Source organism: Nicotiana tabacum, chromosome 9 (assembly GCF_000715075.1).
Source record: "Nicotiana tabacum cultivar K326 chromosome 9, ASM71507v2, whole genome shotgun sequence".
NCBI lineage: Eukaryota > Viridiplantae > Streptophyta > Magnoliopsida > Solanales > Solanaceae > Nicotiana > Nicotiana tabacum.
The window spans coordinates 34977562-34997275 of NC_134088.1; the positions used below are offsets into that span (position 1 = coordinate 34977562).

Below are 19714 nucleotides of genomic sequence, written 5' to 3' on the forward strand. Positions count from 1 at the left end.
GAGGAATTGGAAGGGGTCCCCAATTGATCATCCTCGACCCTGATCTTCGACCGGTACAAATTATGTACATCGGCCCAGGTTACCGCTGGATATTCAATTAAATTCTGCTTTAGCTGTCGTGATGCCACCAAACTTCGTTCGTTCAAACCTTGAGTAAAGGCTTGAACATCCCAATCGTCTGTGACCAGTGGTAGTTTCATGCGTTCCATCTGAAATCGAGATACGAATTTCCTCAACATTTCATGGTCTTTCTATTTTACCTTGAAGAGGTCTGATTTTCTAGTCGCAAACTTTATTGCTCCGGCATGTGCCTTTACGAAGGAGTCTGCAAGCATGGCAAAGGAATCGATGAAACTAGGCAGTAAATTATGGCACCATATCATTGCTTTTTTCGACAAGGTTTCTCCAAATTTCTTCAGTAGAACATATTCAATCTCATCGTCTTCTAAGTCATTTCCCTTTATTGCACATGTATAAGAAGTGACATGCTCATTAAGGTCAGTGGTCCCATTGTACTTAGGAATTTTTGGCATTCAGAATTTCTTCGGAATGGGTTTCGGTACCGCAATTGGAGGGAAAGGCTTCTGTTCAAATTTCTTCGAATCCATACATTTTAAAACTGGCGGTGCCCCCGATATTTAGTCAACCTAGTAGTTGTATATCTCTACTTTCTTGTCATTTGCCTCGATTTTCTTTTCTCCCGATTCAATCCGTTTAGTGAGCTCCTCGAACATTTTCATGATGGCGGGGTCAGTCCCCGATTCGTTGGCATTCGACATTTTCGGCACATGCTCGGTCCTTTGAACGACTTCTGGTTCGATCCTACTCGGTGTTCGGTGTTGATTTTGTGGTTGTGCTATAGCGGCTTGTTGAGCCTGTAACATTTCGAATATCAATTGGAGGCTAACTCTACCATCTTCTTCGCCCTGCGTACCTCGACCACTTGATCAAACTTCCCTGCGTATACTACCTTCGGGCTTAACGCCCAAATTTGCATTTAGGGTGACATGTGAACTGACATCGGCGGGATTTGCAATTGGTGCTCCCTCGAGGTAGGCTTGAGGCACCTCGATTCCTGGGGCTGTTATGTTGTCGTTTTCCCCGTGAAATCAAAGGTTGTTGTCACCATGTGTAGGTGCTTCTTGTGCGTTTGACATGTTTTTCCTGAAAACAAAGATTCTTACGAGAACAAGTGTAAACAAGTGTGTGTTATTGAAATTAGTATTAAGCAATCACTACTATCCTCAGCCCCACGGTGGGCGCCAAACTATTTACCCTTAAAATTGGATAACAATTAAACTTATAATGTGGATTTAAGGATACGTGATTTCACTTAATACTAATTGATAAATATGAAGATTAATGATAGAATTGTACAATAAAGTAAATCAAACCAGTGTTTGAATGAAACTCAGCCCTTGAGTTAGAGTATCCTCGAACTGGTTGATGCAAAGACAATAAAAATACAATAAGGTGAAGAACAAGAGCATGAGCGAGACAGAAAATTATATAGCTTTTGTAGCAGTTGTGTCTTTATAAATGGTTAGAACTCCCATTTATATAGTAGAGGAATTCTATATATGATACAATTCTAATTGCAGAAGAAAATCTCATGATTAACTAAACAACCGTTCTTGATTCGATCCGTTCCGAGATTTTCGCCATGATCTTCGACCAGTCGCGGATATCTCGCTTTTCCATTATTACGCTATCTTTGGTATTGCTCGATGCCTGTCTTGTTTGATCTCGATTGCTGTCGGCCTCGATCTTGACAGGTGTCTCGAATCCCGAGCTCAATACGTTGTCTTCGTGCCTTGACCCGATCCACTTCGGGTTTGACTTTCGATTCAACTTCTTGGTTTCGGTCAGCATAGAACAATTGGGTGGGCCCGATTTTAACCGTATACACTTACACTTGTCATTGCACATATCTGGAAAAGTATGATCGCCGGATTTAACTAGATCCCGAGTTGATATAACAACGAATGTTTCGTACCACCCTCGATCGTGGTCGTCAGTATTCTTGACATAGGAACGGTTACCCCGGTTAGCAATAATAAATACATAACTCTTGTACGGCTTTGGGGAATATAGATGGCGAAGATATTTGAGGGTGAAATCTTATCTGGTTAGCAACGACAAGAAGCAAAGATATGCTACAAGTACCCAGATGCTCGATTCTACTTGAGCCAAGTAGATGTTGAATTGACTATTCATGTCTTCAATAAAGGGATCAATAGCTAGTTTGAACCCCAGAGTTAACGGGCACGTGTATACAAAAGAGAACCAGCCCGATGTAATTTATTCGTCTTCCTGAACCGGATGAATATTAATATTTTCACCATTGTTGCACTCCCTCTAGACAATGGGAAGATGCCCCAATCAAATAACGAAAACATACTCATTCACGAGCGTGTTCCGGTCCCCAGTTTGTCTCTCCATCTTGTTCCAAAGAACAAAATTTGATAAGATGTCTACCTTTTTTGGCACTATCTTTAAGAGTGGTTCCGAGACGGTAGCTTCTTGGTCATTGTCCTTCCTGCTATTGGAAGAGAATTTCCCAGTGGCGGGTTTCGAGGCGATCTTCCCCGCGGAGGGTTTCCGATTATCCTCTTTTGCTCTTGAATAGGAGTTTCTTTTATTTTCTTTTCTCCTCAATATTAGTTTGTTTTCCACTTCGAATTCATCAACAATTGCAGTATGCCTCTCAGTGGAGCCAAAAATTAGAGTAGCAGAAGGCTACGACCTTGTGAGTCCATGGTAGAATTACTAAGAATATATGGGATGGAAAATTTTGGGGAAAGGCAGAAAATATCAAGGGATTTGAGAAAATTGCAATTTTTATGATCAAATGATCAACAGAGAGTAAGAAGTAAAGGAAGAAGGATTTTCGTACTTTTAGACACGGATCCATCATTGCCTCAGTAATTGCCATTGATGTCATTTTCAAACAGAATTCACCGCGTGTCTCGTGCATTAAATAGAAAACGTGCATGTCGCTTCAAATTTGGAATAAAGGTGTTAGATACATCTTGTTTCCCGCCTGAAATTCTTTCTACTTCCCGAATATTCCTCAATAACTATCCAAAAGGGGGAAGGAATATTTGTATCGGTAAAATACTATCACGTAGATAGTTGTTTACCCGAAAAACGGATAGAGTCAAATTTGTACGTAATTCTAAGAATATGTTGTATAACTTAATACAAACCGTAAGGATAAATATAAATATCAAACATGGATTGCAAAGAGTGCAAAGTAAATACGGTTGTAAAGAAGATGATTTTTAGGACTGAACAGGTTGAACTAATTTATGAAGCTTAGAAGAATAGCTCTTTTGTATAGGAGAATATGGTGCTTGAATTATAATGTAAACAAAAAACTTGCCCCTTACAGAAATAATAACCATTCCTTTTATAGTAGAGGGATCTTACTTTAGATATAAAAAAATACATAGTGGGAGACCCATGATAAATCAGCTTTTCCATAATTCCTGCCAGGATTCTCTCCTCTAAATGGATTGCAACGGCTCTTGTCTATGAGCTCGATATTGACTCGCATTTTCGGTCTCGACTCGAGCTCTCGATCTTGACTTGAGCTCGATTTTGAATCGGATCATTGCATTGATTCAGGGTCAGTGTTGGTCAGTCTCTGAATTATAAGCTCGATAACATTACTTTGCATCATAGTTCGATTTGGATTCAAGCTTGATAATGATATCGAGCTCGACATTGATTGGTCCCTCGGGCTCGAAGGTTTTTTGTACCATCTTCGGAACCCATTTTGAAGTCTTACTCCGATCTGTTACATTTTGACCTCGATCGATCGTACGAAAGCTGAAATCTATTTTGACCATATATAGATAGTCCCCTCGTTTCTCGAGAAGGATGTGGTGAGAAACGATATGATTTTTCAATGGTTCGATCGGATTATAAGCTGACGTTTACATTGGGCTCAACCATGACGCACGTGATAGCTGTCCCGTCGATTTAGTATTTCAAGGCATTTAATGCATGTCAGACGGTGGTCGGCCACTGCTGATACTGATCCGCCATTGCTTTAATCTATAAATAGCCCTTTCTTTTATCATTTACCACTTTTACATCTTTAATTTTCCAAATTTCCCAAGTTCTTTTTCGTTCTCTTTGAGTTTATTCGCAAATCTTTGATTCTTCTTTGCAAGATTCTTTTTCTAAACCACCAAATCTTTGTTACCTTCTTTAAATCCAAAATGGTGAAAACATTAAATATCATCCCCCAAAAAGAAAAAGCTTCTTCTTCCCAATCCGCCGCCGACAAAACACCGGTGGATCCATGCCCTGAGGAGTGCATTCCGGCGACATGTGTTCTTACCTCCGATTTCAAACTCGATAAAGGTTTGTTAGTTCCTGGCTGATGTAAGCTTGTATCGAGATATATTTGTTTGATAACCAGGGAGCATATCGAGCGGATAAAAAAATATTGTAACTAGGAGAACAAAGAAGTGGTAGTGCCGTCTCCCGAAGAGGATATTACTACTCACGTGAGAGGGTTTTTAAGCGTGTATACTTACCCTTTCACGTTAGGTCCCCTCGACCCCGTTATCATAGATTTTTGTCATAAATAGCTAATAACTCTAGGTCAGATACATCCTTCCTTTTGGAGGATGGTTATTTTGATCCGATATTTTGTGAGTAAAATCGAGGGGATGCCTTTCACCCTCGATCACCATGTCTGATTATACCGTCCTCGCCTTTTTCAAGGAGGGTTAATAAAACTCCAACGTCGAGCTACCAAGGCTCTGTTCTCGAGTATAGACGAGGATAAGGATCGAGGTTGGATGGGCAGATTCATTCGAGTAAGGACTTCAGACCTGATTCCGATCGAAAATATGCCTTTTCCCGAGGAGTGGAACATGAAGCGTAAGTGTAATTCTGTTGTTATCTCCTACTATTTTAACCTTTAATTTCCTTCACCAATATTCTTCTTTTGTGATGCAGCGGTTCCCTGGATGCCCGGAATAGTGCCCGATCTCAAGAACTAGGTACATGATCTAGTTTCGACCTCCTCCTACGCTGAGCGCTCATGGCGCGACTTGTCGAAGGGCCGATGGGAGGCCAAAGATCATGGTAAGCACCTTTCTCGTTTCTTTTGATAATTTGAATAAAATGCTTTTCACAGACTTTAATAAAAAATTTCGTGTGTAGGTGTGGGAAAAGATGCGGTTTAAAGGCCCTCATCCGTCGAGGAAGAGGCTTCGGCCTCTGTCCTAAAGCCGGTGAAAGATAATAATAGGAAAAGATCCCCCATCCTCGAAGATCAAAAATCGAAAAAAAGGACGGCTCGTAAGCTGAACAAGAATATTGTTCCTTTGACCATAGAATCAGTTATGCATCTGAGGGATGAAAAAGAAGAAGAAGTGAACGATGGGTCTGCTCTGGCGGCCCGAACGAAGAAAACCACCGACGTTTCACAGGCAGCTAGATCGATGGTGGTTCATAAGGCTCCGCCTCGAACTGAGGAAATATCGAAGAAAGATTCGGGCAGATTCCCCAGGTTGTTGGAGATCGAAGACGCTTCCTATCGAAGCCAACAGATGGGGGATATGTCTGAAGGGACTTTTCTCGAATCTTTTCGAACTGAAGAGAATGTCCCAGGTGATTCACTTGGGGTAGTAGCAATCGAAGACTCGCCCACCTTTCCTGCTTTTTTCGCAGGGGCGATTCGGGAGGCCCAAGCTTTGGGGGCCCTCAAATTAGATAGGCCTCATGATGGAGAGGATCATTTTTGTGACCTGTTTATCGGTGTCGGGGACACTACCGGTACGAGTGATGCATCGGATCTTTTTCATGGAGTGCAACAGGCTTTGAATTAGGTAAGCCTTAAATTATATGGCGTTATCTTTAAGTTTGATTTTCTATTCTAACTTTGTTTCTTCCTTCTTTGCAGGCCACGATAGTTTATCGAGAATCATGTTCTCGGTCCCGAACCGAGCTGCGTCGATACGAGGCTGAGCTTCAACGGGTTACGGAGGAGAGGAACTCCCTAAAACTACTCTTAGGCCAAAGGGGGGAAGAAATACAAGACCTCCGAGCTGAGTTGGCCAAGGCTCACCAAGATCAGATCAATCTGTCCGAGCAGGTAATAGTACTTTTAAAAGCCTATGGGCTCAATACTAGAACGATGGCTAATTTTTCGGACTCACAACTGCAGCAGAAAATTGAAATAATCGAAAAACTCTGTGAAGAAGTCGATGTGATAAAAGCGGAGTCTTTGAAGTGGAAATAAGGAATAGACCGCTTTACTGCAGAGAAAGAAACTGCTCGAGCCCAATTGTCATCGGTCAAAAACCAACTTCAAAAACTGAAGGAGAAAGGCTCGGTTCAAGTGAGAAGAATAGAGGAGATCGAGGCTCGGTTGGCCTCTGAACTTTCAAAGGCCGAATCTGACGCCGAAAAGGCAAAGGCCGATGTGGATGCACTCGTGGCCGTCTATCGGGCCGATGCTGAAACTGCCCAGGTCCAAGCAAGAGAGGCAGTCGAGACCGTCGATACTCAAGCACATTGGGTCGCTCAACTTGCTAAGTGCCGATCCCGGAGGGAGACCCTTGAGAAGATCCAAGCTCGAGGTTTCGACCTCGCTGAAGATATTAAAAGGGCCAAAGAACTCGAAGCCAATGCTGAAGCCTTGGTTTCCGATGACGATGATGATGATAATGATGATGATGATGATGGGAGTAAGAGTGGGTCTGAGAATAGGGGGGAGCCCGATAGAGAAGAGACCGCTCCTGGGGATAACCAAGAAGCTTAGTCCTCAATTTTTATATTGTAATCAATTATGTAAATAATCTTGTATATTAAAATATCCCTTTTTGCCGACTTTCTTCTGTTCTGTTTCTTATTTTGTGAAGATTTTATTCATGCCTTATGAATATTTTCATAAGGATTTAGGCAACTTGATCAAATTTGGACTTCGTAGCCTTTATAACCGAGTGAGCGCTTACTCAAACTTGAAGTGATGTATCCCTTAGGCTTTAGTAGTCGAGTGAATGATTCGAACTTGAAGTAATGTCGCCCGTAGGCATAATGGTCGAGTGAGTGCTTGCTCGAACTCGAAATAAAAGTAGCCTGTAGGCATAATGATCTAGTGAATGATTCGAACTCGAAGTAATGTAGCCCGTAGGCATAATGGTCGAGTAAGTGCTTGCCCGAACTCGAAATAACAGTAGTCTGTAGGCGTAATTGTCGAGTGAATGATTCAAACTCGAAGTAATGTAGCCCGTAGGCGTAGTGGTCGAGTGAGTGCTTGCTTGAACTCAAAATAAAAATAGCCCGTAGGCGTAATGATCGAGTGAATGATTCGAACTCGAATTAATGTAGCCCGTAGGCGTAATGGTCGAGTGAGTGATTGCTCGAACTCGAAATAAAAGTAGCCCGTAGGCTTAATGGTCGAGTGAATGATTCGAACTCGAAGTAATGTAGCCCGTAGGCGTAGTGGTCGAGTGAGTGCTTGCTCGAACTCGAAATAAAAGTAGCTTGTAGGCGTAATGGTCGAGTGAATGATTCAAACTCGAAGTAATGTAGCATGTAGGCGTAATGGTTGAGTGTGCTTGCTCGAACTCAAAATAAAAGTAGATCGTAGGCGTAATGGTTGAGTAAATGATTCGAACTCGATCTTGTTTGCATAATAAATCTCGAAATATAGGAGTTTTTCTTGGATATAAGATATCGATATAGAAGAGAACTTTTCTTTGCAAGTCATTATACATGTGTTCATGTTTTGCGCCAGGGCTCGGGCCAACTATATGAGCATGGTTCGTTTTGACCATTTGGCTCTTATAATTTTTCCTATTGGGACCCTGTTGTTACGAAATATCTTTCTTGCATCAGAACTTGATATATTTGAGGGCTAATGCCCCCCCCCCCAGTATTCGAGGTTGATTATTAAGAAGCCTCGGATACTATTGAATTGCCCTCAGGTAGCACATGGTTGTTGCCTCATTAAAAACCTTTCCGGGAAAACCCATTTGGGATAAAAGCCGATCTAAGGGGAAAAAGAGTGCAACGCGTACTTTAAAACCTAAGGTCTCGACATCTTTGATCGAACTCCTGCGATGGGTTAGCTTCGAATATGTATATATGGGCGAAAGGAAAGAGAGAATCATACCTTAACAATAATATCGTTTGAGGAGTGATATGTTCCAGTTGTTCGATAATGGTTTGCCATCCATCGTTCCGAGTTTATAAGATCCCTTTCCGACTATATCGAGGACCTGATAGGGTCCTTCCTAATTTGGGACAAGCTTCCCTTCATTAGGATCTCGAGTATTGATGGTGACCTTCCTTAGGACTAAGTTCCCGATCGTGAAGTGGCGGAGGTTGGTTCTTCTATTGCAGTACCTTTCGATTCATTATTTTTGTGCAGCCATTCGAACGAGTGCCGCTTCTCGTTTTTCATCTAATAATTTGAGGCTAGTGTTCATTGCCTCATGGTTTGATTCCACCGATACATGTCGAAACCTTGCGCTGGGTTCTCTGACTTCGATTGGAATTAAGGCTTCATAGCCATACACTAAGGAAAATGGAGTTGCTCTTGTACTTGACTTCGATGTTGTTCGATATGCCCATAGGACTTCGGGCAGAATTTCTCTCCATTTCCCTTTGGCTCCGTTCAACCTTTTCTTAAAGTTTTGGATGATAGTCTTGTTTGTTGATTCGGCTTGTCCGTTCCAGCTGGGGTGATACGGTGTCGATAATATCCTTTTTATTTTATGATCTTCGAGAAATTTTGTTACTTTACTGCCGATAAATTTCTTACCATTATCGCATGTTATTTCTACGGGTATCCCGAATCGACACACGATATGATCCCAGATGAAATCTATAACCTCTTCTTCTCTTACTTTCTCGAACGCCTATGCTTCAACCCATTTAGAGAAATAGTCTGTCATAAATAAAATGAATTTAGCTTTACCTGGAGCCGATGGTAGGGGGCCGACGATATCCATCACCCATTTCATGAATGGCCATGGGGATAGGACTGAATGAAGTTGTTCCCCGGGTTGATGGATCATCGGTGCAAACCTTTGACATTTATCACATTTTCGAACAAACTCCTTAGTGTCCCTTTCCATGTTATCCCAGTAATATCCTGCTCTGATGATTTTGTGAATAAGTGATTCGGCGGCGGAGTGGTTCCCACAAGTGCCTTCATGGACCTCTCGTAAAACATAATCGGTGTCTCCTAGTCCCAAGCATACTTCCAATGGTCCATCGAACGTCCTTCTGTACAATGTACCATTTTCAGCCAACGTGAATCGAGCAGCTTTGGTTCATAGGGCCCTTGACTCTTTAGGGTTCGATGGGAGTTTTCCGTTTCCCAAATATTAAATATACTTATTTCTCCAATCCCAGGTTAAGCTTGTGGAGTTTATCTCGGCGTGCCCCTCCTCGATTACAGACCTCGAGACTTGAACGACAGTTCCCGAATCGATCTCATCTTCCTCGACCGATGACCCCAAATTTGCGAGTGCATCGGCCTCACTGTTTTGTTTTCGAGGCACATGTTGCAAAGTCCATTCCTTAAAACGATGCAAAGTTACCTGTAACTTGTCCAAATACCTCTGCATTCTGCCTTCTCGAACCTCAAAGGTTTTGTTTACTTGGTTTACTACCAGTAAAGAGTCACATTTACCTTCAATCATTTCTGCTCCCACGCTTTTTGCCAGCCCGAAACCTGCAATCATGGCCTCGTACTCGGCCTCATTGCTAGTTAACCTAGAAGTTTTGATAGACTGCCTAATGATGCCACCCGTGGGGGGTTTCAACACGATGCCAAGCCTGGACCCCTTCACATTCGAAGCACCATCTGTGAAGAGGGTCGAAACCCCCAATGATGTACCCGATTTTAGCAAGAGTCTTTCTCAACTTCATGTACGAGGGCTGGCGTGAAATCAGCCACAAAGTCTACTAAAATTTGAGACTTGATGGCCATACGGGGTTGATATATTATATCGTACCCGCTGAGCTCGATTGCCCATTTGGCCAATCGGCCCGATAGTTCGGGCTTGTGTAAAATATTACGAAGTGGGTAAGTTGTCAACACGCATTTGGGGTGACATTGAAAGTGTGGTCTTAATTTCCTAGAAGCACTTATGAGTGTGAGTGCTAATTTCTCTATGTGTGGATATCTAGAATCTACTTCTCCTAAGGTCCGACTTATGTAATAAACATGAAATTGTGTACCTTGCTCTTCTCGAACTAAGATGCCACTTACCGCAATTTCCGATACGACCAAGTATAAGTAAAGTCTTTCATCTGTCTTCGGAGTGTGAAGCAGTGGCGGGCTCGACAGGTATTGCTTCAATTGTTCTAAAGCTTGTTGGTATTCCGGGGTCCAAGCGAAGTCATTCTTCTTTTTGAGTAGAGAGAAAAATCCGTTCCTTCGATCTGATGACCTCGAAATGAATCGGCCTAGGGCAGCTATCCGTCTGGTTAGATTTTGCACCGCTTTCATACTATCCACGATGGTGATGTCTTCAATGGCCTTGATTTTATCGGGTTTGATCTCGATTCCCCGATTTGATACCATGAAGCCAAGGAATTTGCCCGAGCCGACCCCGAAAGCACATTTCTTGGGGTTGATCTTCATGTTGTATTTCCTTAAAATCTCGAACGTCTCCTGCAAATGAGTTAAATGGTCCTATACGCGCAGGGATTTGACTAGCATGTCATCAATATAAACTTCCATCGACTCACCTATATGTTTTTCGAACATTTTATTCACTGGGCATTGATAAGTAGCTCCTGCGTTTTTTAGCCGGAAGGGCATTACCGTTTTCTTGGTCCTCCGGGTTTATTCGAATTTGATTGTACCCGGAATAGGCATCGAGAAAAGTAAGGATCTCGTGGCCGGCTGTGGCATCAATCATCCGATCGATGTTAGGAAGTGGAAAAGAATCTTTAGGGCATGCTTTGTTTAGATCTTTATAGTCTACACCCATTCTTAGTTTGTTCCCTTTTTTAGGGACTACAACTACATTAGCTAACCATTCGGGATATTTTACTTCCCGAATCGACCCTATTTTGAGAAGTTTACTTACCTCGTCCTTCATGAACGTGTGCTTTAACTCGGGCTGAGGTCTTTTTTTTTTGCTTCACCGGTCTGAACCTAGGGTCCAAGCTCAGCCGGTGCATTGTTATCGATGGTGGGATTCCTGTGATGTCTACATGGGACCAAGTAAAGCAATCTATGTTATCAATAAGAAATTGAATATGTTTTTTCCTAAGTTCGGGGGTCAATCCCGTTCCCGGGTATACCTTTCTTTCTGGAAGATGTTCGATCAATATAACCGGTTCCAGCTCTTCGACCGTCAATTTGGTGGCGTCAGAATCCTCGGGGATGATAAAAGTCTGGGGGTTCAAGAAATCTTCCTCGTCATCTTCTGTTTCCTGCTTCACCGATTTGGTCGAGACTGGCGGCTGTGATTTCTATTTGGCCTCTCGTACATTTTTAATGCTCGATCTTTCTGAGGATGATAATGTTGATATCGGTGTTACCTCATTGACTGCAAACATTTCCTTCGCCACATGCTTCTCCCTATACACTGTTTTCATGCCGTCCGACGTTGGTAATTTCATTACTTGGTGGAGAGTCGAAGGTATTGCCCTCATGTTGCGGAACCAAGGCCTTCAGAGTAGGGCATTATGTCTCACGTCACCTTCGATTATATGGAACTTTGTGTTTTGGATGGTTCCAGCCACGTTCACTAGTAGAATAATTTCCCCTTTAGTCATTTCGCTAGCCATATTGAATCCATTTAAGACCTGAGTTGTGGGCACGACTTGATTCTACAGATCGAGCTGCTCTACGACCCTTGATCGGATGATATTCGCAGAGCTACCTGGATCCACTAAAACACGCTTAACCTGAACTTTATTTAATAGGATAGAAATTACCAGAGCGTCATTGTGGGGCTGAAAGATGCCTTCTGCTTCTTCGTTTTCGAACGATAAAGTGCCTTCGGACATATAATCTCGGGTTCGTTTTCCCTTGTGGCCAATACCTTAATGCGTTTGAGTGCGGGTCTCTGTGGAGTGTCGACCCCGCCGATGATCATGTGAATGATATGTTGAGGTTCCTCTTGTTTGTCTTTTCTATTGGGGTCCCTTTCTCTAAAGTGATTCTTGGCTCAATCACTGAGGAATTCTCGAAGGTGGCCTTCATTGAATAGACGGGCTACCTCTTCCCTTAACTATTTGCAGTCCTTGGTCCTGTGGTCATGCGTACCATGATATTTGCACATAGAATTTGGGTTTCTTTTGGGAAGGATCGGTTTGCATGGGTCTGGGCCACCTAGCATCTTTGATTTTTCCGATTGCCGATACAATACACGATGCATCGACGCTGAAGTTATACTTCGATAACCGAGGTGCTTCTCTAGGATTGGCATATTGGTCAAAGCCATTCTTGCTCATCAGTCCCCGAGAATTCTGTCTTTGATCACTCCTTCGATTGTTCCCGGCGGAATTGTGTGTCGTGTCATTATTCATTTGATATGTGATGTATGGTTGATATCGATCTCTGTTCGACCTCGGTTCTCTATCGATGTCCCTTTGGATTTTAATAGCCGATCTGTTTGGATGTGCGGATCCGCAAGGAGTTCCTAATTTGTCGTCTTCGACCCTGATCTTTGAATGATATCCATTGTGCACGTTTGCCCAAGTTATTGCAGGGTACTCGATCAAATTTTGTTTCAGCCGACATGATGCCATCGAACTTCGCTCGTTCAACCCTTGAGTAAAAGCGTGGACAGACCAATCGTCTGTGACCGGTGGCAATTCCATGCGTTCCATTTGAAAATGGGACACGAACTCCCTTAGCATTTCATTATCCCTTTGTTTTACTTTGAAAAGGTCTGATTTCCTCGTTGCAACCTTTATGGCACCGGCGTGTGCCTTTACAAATGAATCCGCTAACATGGCAAATGATTCGATGGAATTTGGTGGCAGGTTATGATACCAAATCATTGCCCCCTTCGAGAGGGTCTCTCTGAATTTTTTCAACAACACGGATTCGATTTCATCGTCTTCCAAATCGTTACCCTTGATGGAACACGTGTAAGAGATTGGGATCGGTCGTACCATTATATTTGGGGATTTCAGGCATACGAAAATTTTTGGGGATTGGTTTTGGGACTACACTCGAGGGAAAAGGCTTTTGTACGAATTTCTTGGAATCCAACCCTTTTATCATGGGCGGAGCCACTGGGAGTTTTTCGACCCTGGAATTATATGTTTCTACTTTCTTATCATTGTCTTCGATTCGCTTTGTGAGCTCCTCAAGTATTTTAGCAATTTCGGGAGTAGTCCCTGATTCTTGCTCGTTCGACCTTACTACGGCTGGCTCCGTTCGGTGGGCAATTTCTCGAGGTGGACTGGGTTCTGGTCTGCTTGGTAGATGGGTTTGGCTCTGCAACTAAGCTATCGCTACCTGTTGGGCTTGTAACATTTCAAAGATCATACGCAAGCTGACTCCGTTCTCCTCGACGTTATGGGAGTCTCGAGCTGCAGATCGAGTACCGCCATGAATGCTATTTTCAGGCTCGGAACGTTGGTCTGCCTCAAAGGCCATATGCGAGTTGACATCTAGCGGTACTTCGGCTCGAGCTTCAGGTACTTCGACTCGAGCTTCAATGACATCGATAAGCGGCCTTCCGGCCCTGGGCATCAAGTTATTGGTTTCGTCTTGAAGGCCGGCTTCGTTGTCGGTAGGTAAATCCATTAATAGAGGGTTTGCCATTGCTAGTTCAAAGTCAGAGACACCCTCAAAAGATGAGCATAAACTGGTGTGTGTTTCAAATTTGCATCAAACAAACACTGTTATCCTTAGTCCCACGGTGGGCGCCAAACTGTTTACCCGAAAAACGGATAGAGTTAAATTTGTATGTAGTTCTAAGGATATATGGTATAACTTAATACAAACCGTAAGGATAAATAGAAATATCAAATATGGATTGCAAAGAGTGCAAAGCAAAGACGGTTGTAAAGAAGATGATTTTTAGGAATGAACAGGTTGAACTAATTTATGAAACTTAGAAGAACAACTCTTCTGTATAAGAGAATATGGTGCTTGAATTACAATGTAAACAAAAAATTTGCCCCTTACAGAAATAATAACCATTTCCATTATAGTATAGGGATCTTACTTTAGATATAAAAAAAAATATATAGTGGGAGACCCATGATAAATCAGTTTTTTCAAAATTCCTCTCAGGATTCTCTTCTCTAATGGGATTGCAACGACTTTTGTCTGTGAGCTTGATATTGACTCGAGTTTTCGGTCTCGACTCGAGCTCTTGATCTTGACTTGAGCTCGATTCTGACTCGGATCCTTGCATTGATTCGGGATCAGTGTTGGTCAGTCTCTGAATCATAAGCTCGATAATTTTACTTTTCATCATAGTTCGATTTGGATTCGAGCTTGATAATGATATCGAGCTCGACATTGATTGGTCCCTCGGGCTCGAAGGTTGTTTGTACCATCTTCGGAACCTATTTCGAAGTCTTACTCCGATCTGTTATGTTTTGACCTCGATCGATCGTACGAAGGCAGAAATCTATTTTAACTGTATATAATAGTGAAGTAGATGACTCGCGGAGAATATTTTCTAGTCAGATCCAAGTCAGAAAAGATCACTTTGACTAAAGAACCAAAAGTTTGATCAAGAAGCACATCCCAAATTATCATACCGGGACTAAACAGTGTCACTCAGAGGAGATCATCCGAATTATCACCGGTGGCCGTATAAGACTATCCATAAATTAACGGATTTCAAAATATTCGAGATTACTCTTTGGCTTATAAATTCATCACGCGTAATGCTTGGAACGAGCCAATGATACTCATAACGGCAGACGAGATTTTAAGGAGCAGTTATTAGGTTTACACTATAAATACTCTACTTTTTCACATCTGTAACCCTTCGAATTCACACACTCATACTGTTATTATACAAAAATTATTGTCGTTCTTCCCTTGAATTGTCTCGATCAATTACATACATCTTTAGAGGATCAACAACAAGAATTTTCTTTACTTCTTCTTTATTGCTATTATATTGTTCTCGTCTATAATTACTAATCTCATCTATTTTTTATTGGCAAAGAACAACTGAATTGGATTGAAATAATTGCTTATGGCCTAATTTTATAAATTTAATTGATCTTGCCTATTAACCAAATTTTATTCACGAGTTACAACATATTGCGTCCAAGGTCTGAATGAGTTTGTTGATGGACCAATGTTATTCCATTCTTGAGTGAGTTGGAGCACAATCATCTTATGAGTTGAACGAGCTAGAAGCTAACTCTTACATATTCCATGATCATATAAATGAGAGAAAATTATTGCCAAAAATAACTATAGCATTATGCTTTATTTTAGTAAAATAAAATTAAAAGGTAATAAAGAATTCTTCGCTTTTCTCTAGGGAAAAAGACAAAATGCACCCTCCTCTAATTTTGTCTAGTGCAGTCGAATCGGATCTCACCCTGGTTACCGGTCAAAACTCCGACCCGACCCAACTTTATCATGGCAGTAGCAAAAGCTTGATTAAAAGCATTATTGTTAGAAGCAAAAAAGTTGACAGTATTTCTTGATCTTGGATCAGTGAACAGAATCTGATCAGAGACAAAAAGACCTTTTCCTTGTTGAAGGTTTTTGAAGTAAGCATTGTCAAAGGTATTTGGTGTTGTTGGATCCATGTTAATGGCAATTCTCGGGTCGACCCGTATTGGGCACATTTGCCTGAGCTGTGCGGCGTATTGTCGATTTAGGGTCGGGTCAACTCTGCTTTTTGGGCTGAAATTGTAGAGCCTCTTGGAGAATTTACTGCAATGGGAGAAACCAAGGGTATGTGCACCTATAAGACATAAAAAGATAATGTGAGTTATATATAAGGATAATATAATAAATTATTTATATTATTATTGTAATTTAACCTTTTATGACAGGTTAGTTATTATTTATTTTAGATATAGTACATTATTATTATTGTAATTTAACCTTAAACTCTAAACCCGCTTTAATAAAATCCTAAACCCTTTTATTCTCAAAAATATAAATTATGGCAGGGTTTAGTTATTATTTATTTTAGATTATCAATGTTATACTTGCAATTATCCTTTTAAGTAACATGTTTGTATAAATATATTTTACACAAATTGGTGCATTGAATTTAAACTCATAGTTTTATTTTTAATTTTAAAAAAGAAGTTATGTGTATATTGTTGTAGGGTTTTTCTTCTGTTTTTTTTTTTTCAACAAAAAATTTATATATTAAATTTAAGAATAGTTTTTATGCTACATAGTAAAAAGATAATCTATGCACTATAATCCTCTAAAGACTATCAAATTTTGTATACTATAACATCTATGCTTAAAAAAACTTTAAATTTAAAATGACTATCAATTTACTTAGGGAAACGACAATCGATAAGAATTTTACTTTCAATGCATAACTTAAATCCATACCTGACAATGCAATCATATCAGTCTGGCTAAGGCCATGTCTGGCAAACATGGTATTGAGCTGATCTAGGTTGAATCCTTCCCCTGGAAGTTGATGTTGGACTCCTGCTAATGTAGAAACTCTCCCATCACGACGGCCCAATTCCACTTGGTAAAATGGACCTCCAGTCTACAATATAAAGAAGGGCACTAAGTATCGTAGAAATGACATCAGGTAGCCATTCTAAAAACCTGCTATTTAGGAATTTGTTAGCATATTCTGACTTTCAATTTTTCAGTTTAATTTTTCAGTATAAAAATATCATGAATTGTCCTGAAATTAAAAAATTTAGTTTGAAATTTTAGGACAAAAGAAGTACGTACTAATATTTAAATAGCATCCCTGAAAATGACCATATGTGCACTTGCCCCTAGTACGTGGACAAAAACAAAAATGTCTAAGAAAAGAGAGAGAGAGAGAGAATAGAAAAGTCATGTATCATTGAAATGGAAATCAATTGAACATATAAATATATAACAACAATTGTTACTGTGCTCGTTGCTTCAAACTGAACGTGTGTGATTATGTATTACGTCCAAGTTTCATTTGATTTATTAATAATTCCAAAATATGATCCTCGGGTAGTGCTTGTGTGGAAGGTGCACCATAAAAAATTGGGCTTGAAGCTTTTACGTTAATTACCAATCTTAGCAACAGGCCGATCGAGACCTAATGCTGTTGGTCATGACTACTATGAAAATCAATAATAGTTAAATTTATTGATTTTGCTATGTTTAACGATGCACTTACCATAGAAACGACTTCTCTAGTGGCCAAAGCCAAAATATCAGCACATGAGACTTTGTTACGGCATTTGGAATCCTTGTCCACAGCTGCTTTGGCTTTGACAACAGTGTCAAATCCATCACCTGCTAATGAAAGATTATCTGGATGGTCCTTTTCTGCTTTTCTATTTGGTGATGACAATAGCATTGAAGCATCACACCCCTAATTAACATGGACAAAAATATACTATATGTTAGAAGAAAAGAGCCAAAAATTATCATATATAACACATAACACGTTTTATACTAGAGAAAATGGAACTAATTATGTTGGCGATGCAAAGAAATAACAAGGGAATGATTTTTATTTTTGGTTCTAGAGCAAGGAAAAACTGAAATCAAGAAGAATTCCTAATTTCAGAATTTTTTAAACTATTTTGAATATCTTAAAACATAAAGAAATAGCAAAATGCAGCATTTTAATATTTTATTTATTATTTTAGGAAATTCTTGAACATTTTCTGAATATTTTGATTTTGATACAAAAGAAATTTCAACTTAGCTTTTAGTATTTTCCGAAGTTTTCTATTTTCAAAGTATATTTAGCGTTCTAAGCCGGAAAAAGTACACTGCACTTCATTTTATTTTTGAATAATGAAATAAAGATAAATTTAGAGATAAAGATGAAGATAAAATAATTCTTCGTTTTGCTAAATATTATTATTAATCTTTAATATATATTCTTTTTGAAAACTATTTTTCACTAATCAACCAAGCACGAAAAGAAACATTTTCTAAAAGATATTTTGCATGGAAATCTTTTGTTTTTTCAAATACTATATTACATAAAAAAAAAATAACTTCCGTCATTCCAAGCATACTCTAATAAAGTTAAAAATAATAATCAAGTACATACACGGACAAAGCAATCATGGAAGAAGAGTCGGAGAGTTGCTGGGGCAGTAACAAAAGTCTGCTGAAATTTCTGTCTAACCGCAGCACGAACTAGAGACTCAACATTTGGGCATGTGTTTTTGTAGAAATCACTTCTTAACTGAGCAAAAGCAGTAGCATTCAGCAAGAAGAAGAGAACAATAACCAAAGGAAACAGCAAACTTTTTCTTTGATTCTCCATTCTTCTAATTTGCTTTATCTTTATTTTTTTTCTTTGAGAAAACTGTTTGTATCAATCACATGATTGCTCAAGTGTTGTATTTATACATACCTAGAAGACCTTGACTACCAAGAAAATAAACACATAAATCCAAGCAGTAGCGGACCCACGTGGTGACTAGCGGGTTCAACTAAACCCGTTTCACTAAAAAATAATACTGTGTATATGTATAAATAAGGATTAAAGTTGTGTAGATTTTGTATAAATATTTTTTTTTGAACCCTTGATAACTACTATTTTACGACTAAAATTATATACTTCTAAGATTAAACCCGCATGCATAAAATTCCGGGTCCGCCATTGAATCCAAGTGGGCAGTTAGATTATGGTTGGACTAATGCAAAATACACTCTGGCCATTTGTTCAACACGATTTCAATGAGATTGTGGTTGAGTTATGGTGAGGTTTTTTTATTACTAACACTCTTTCATCACTAAAATTATTAATATGGCAGATCAATTTGTATCATTGGATCATTAAATAACATAAACTAATAGTTATCCCATGTATCTCATGGCTTACAACCTCAGCCAATAGATAAGAAGGAGAATGTTGAACACACTTAGGGGTCGTTTGGTAGGGTGTATAAGAATAGTGCAGAATACGGTGTATTAGTAATGCAGGGATTAGTAATGCATGGGTTAGTAATGTAATACAGTGTATTAATAATGCAGGGATTAGTAATGCATGGGTTAGTAATGCAAGCATTAGTTATGCAGATATTATTTCTTATAAATTGTTTGGTGTGGTGTATTAAAAATTATAATGCATTGCATAATTTTTTTAGAAAAATAGTTGTTTACAAAAAAGCCCTCCATATTCTCTAGCTTTAAGGGGCTTTAAGGACAATTTTGTCTTTAATCATACTAATGCATGCATTGATAGCCTTGGTATTACTAATGCCATAGTTTTCTATGCATTACTTATACATAGGCTAATACCAAGTATGATGTATAACTAATGCAAGTATTAGTTATACACAGGTTGAAAAAATATACCAAAATATGATATTAGTAATACACAGAGCTAATGCTTGCATTATTTTTTCTAATATCTCCTACCAAACGACCCTTTAAAGAGAAAGAGAAGGCATGAAGTAGTACCAAGTGCGTGTCCTAGAATAATTCATTTTACGAATACATTACTCTTTAGACCCCATAGTCAGAATTTTGAGCTTATTGATTTTGAATTCTAGAAAATGCAACTTACTAGGTTCTGAATAAATTATTTACATATATTAAATAGATTTTCAAGAGAAAATTACATAT

At 39.7% G+C, this 19714-nt stretch overlaps 1 protein-coding gene across 1 annotated transcript; it reads right to left on the reverse strand.

The window, feature by feature from the left end:
• Positions 1–15343: 15343 nt before the first annotated feature.
• On the reverse strand, positions 15344–18466 carry LOC107777026 (peroxidase 16-like). Its single transcript, XM_016596987.2, has 4 exons — positions 18189–18466; positions 17298–17495; positions 16511–16676; positions 15344–15899 (listed from the first exon to the last, which is right to left on the reverse strand). Exons 1-4 carry the CDS (start codon positions 18405–18407, stop codon positions 15493–15495), a joined length of 990 nt encoding a protein of 329 aa, XP_016452473.1. The 5' UTR covers positions 18408–18466; the 3' UTR covers positions 15344–15492.
• Positions 18467–19714: the final 1248 nt, after the last annotated feature.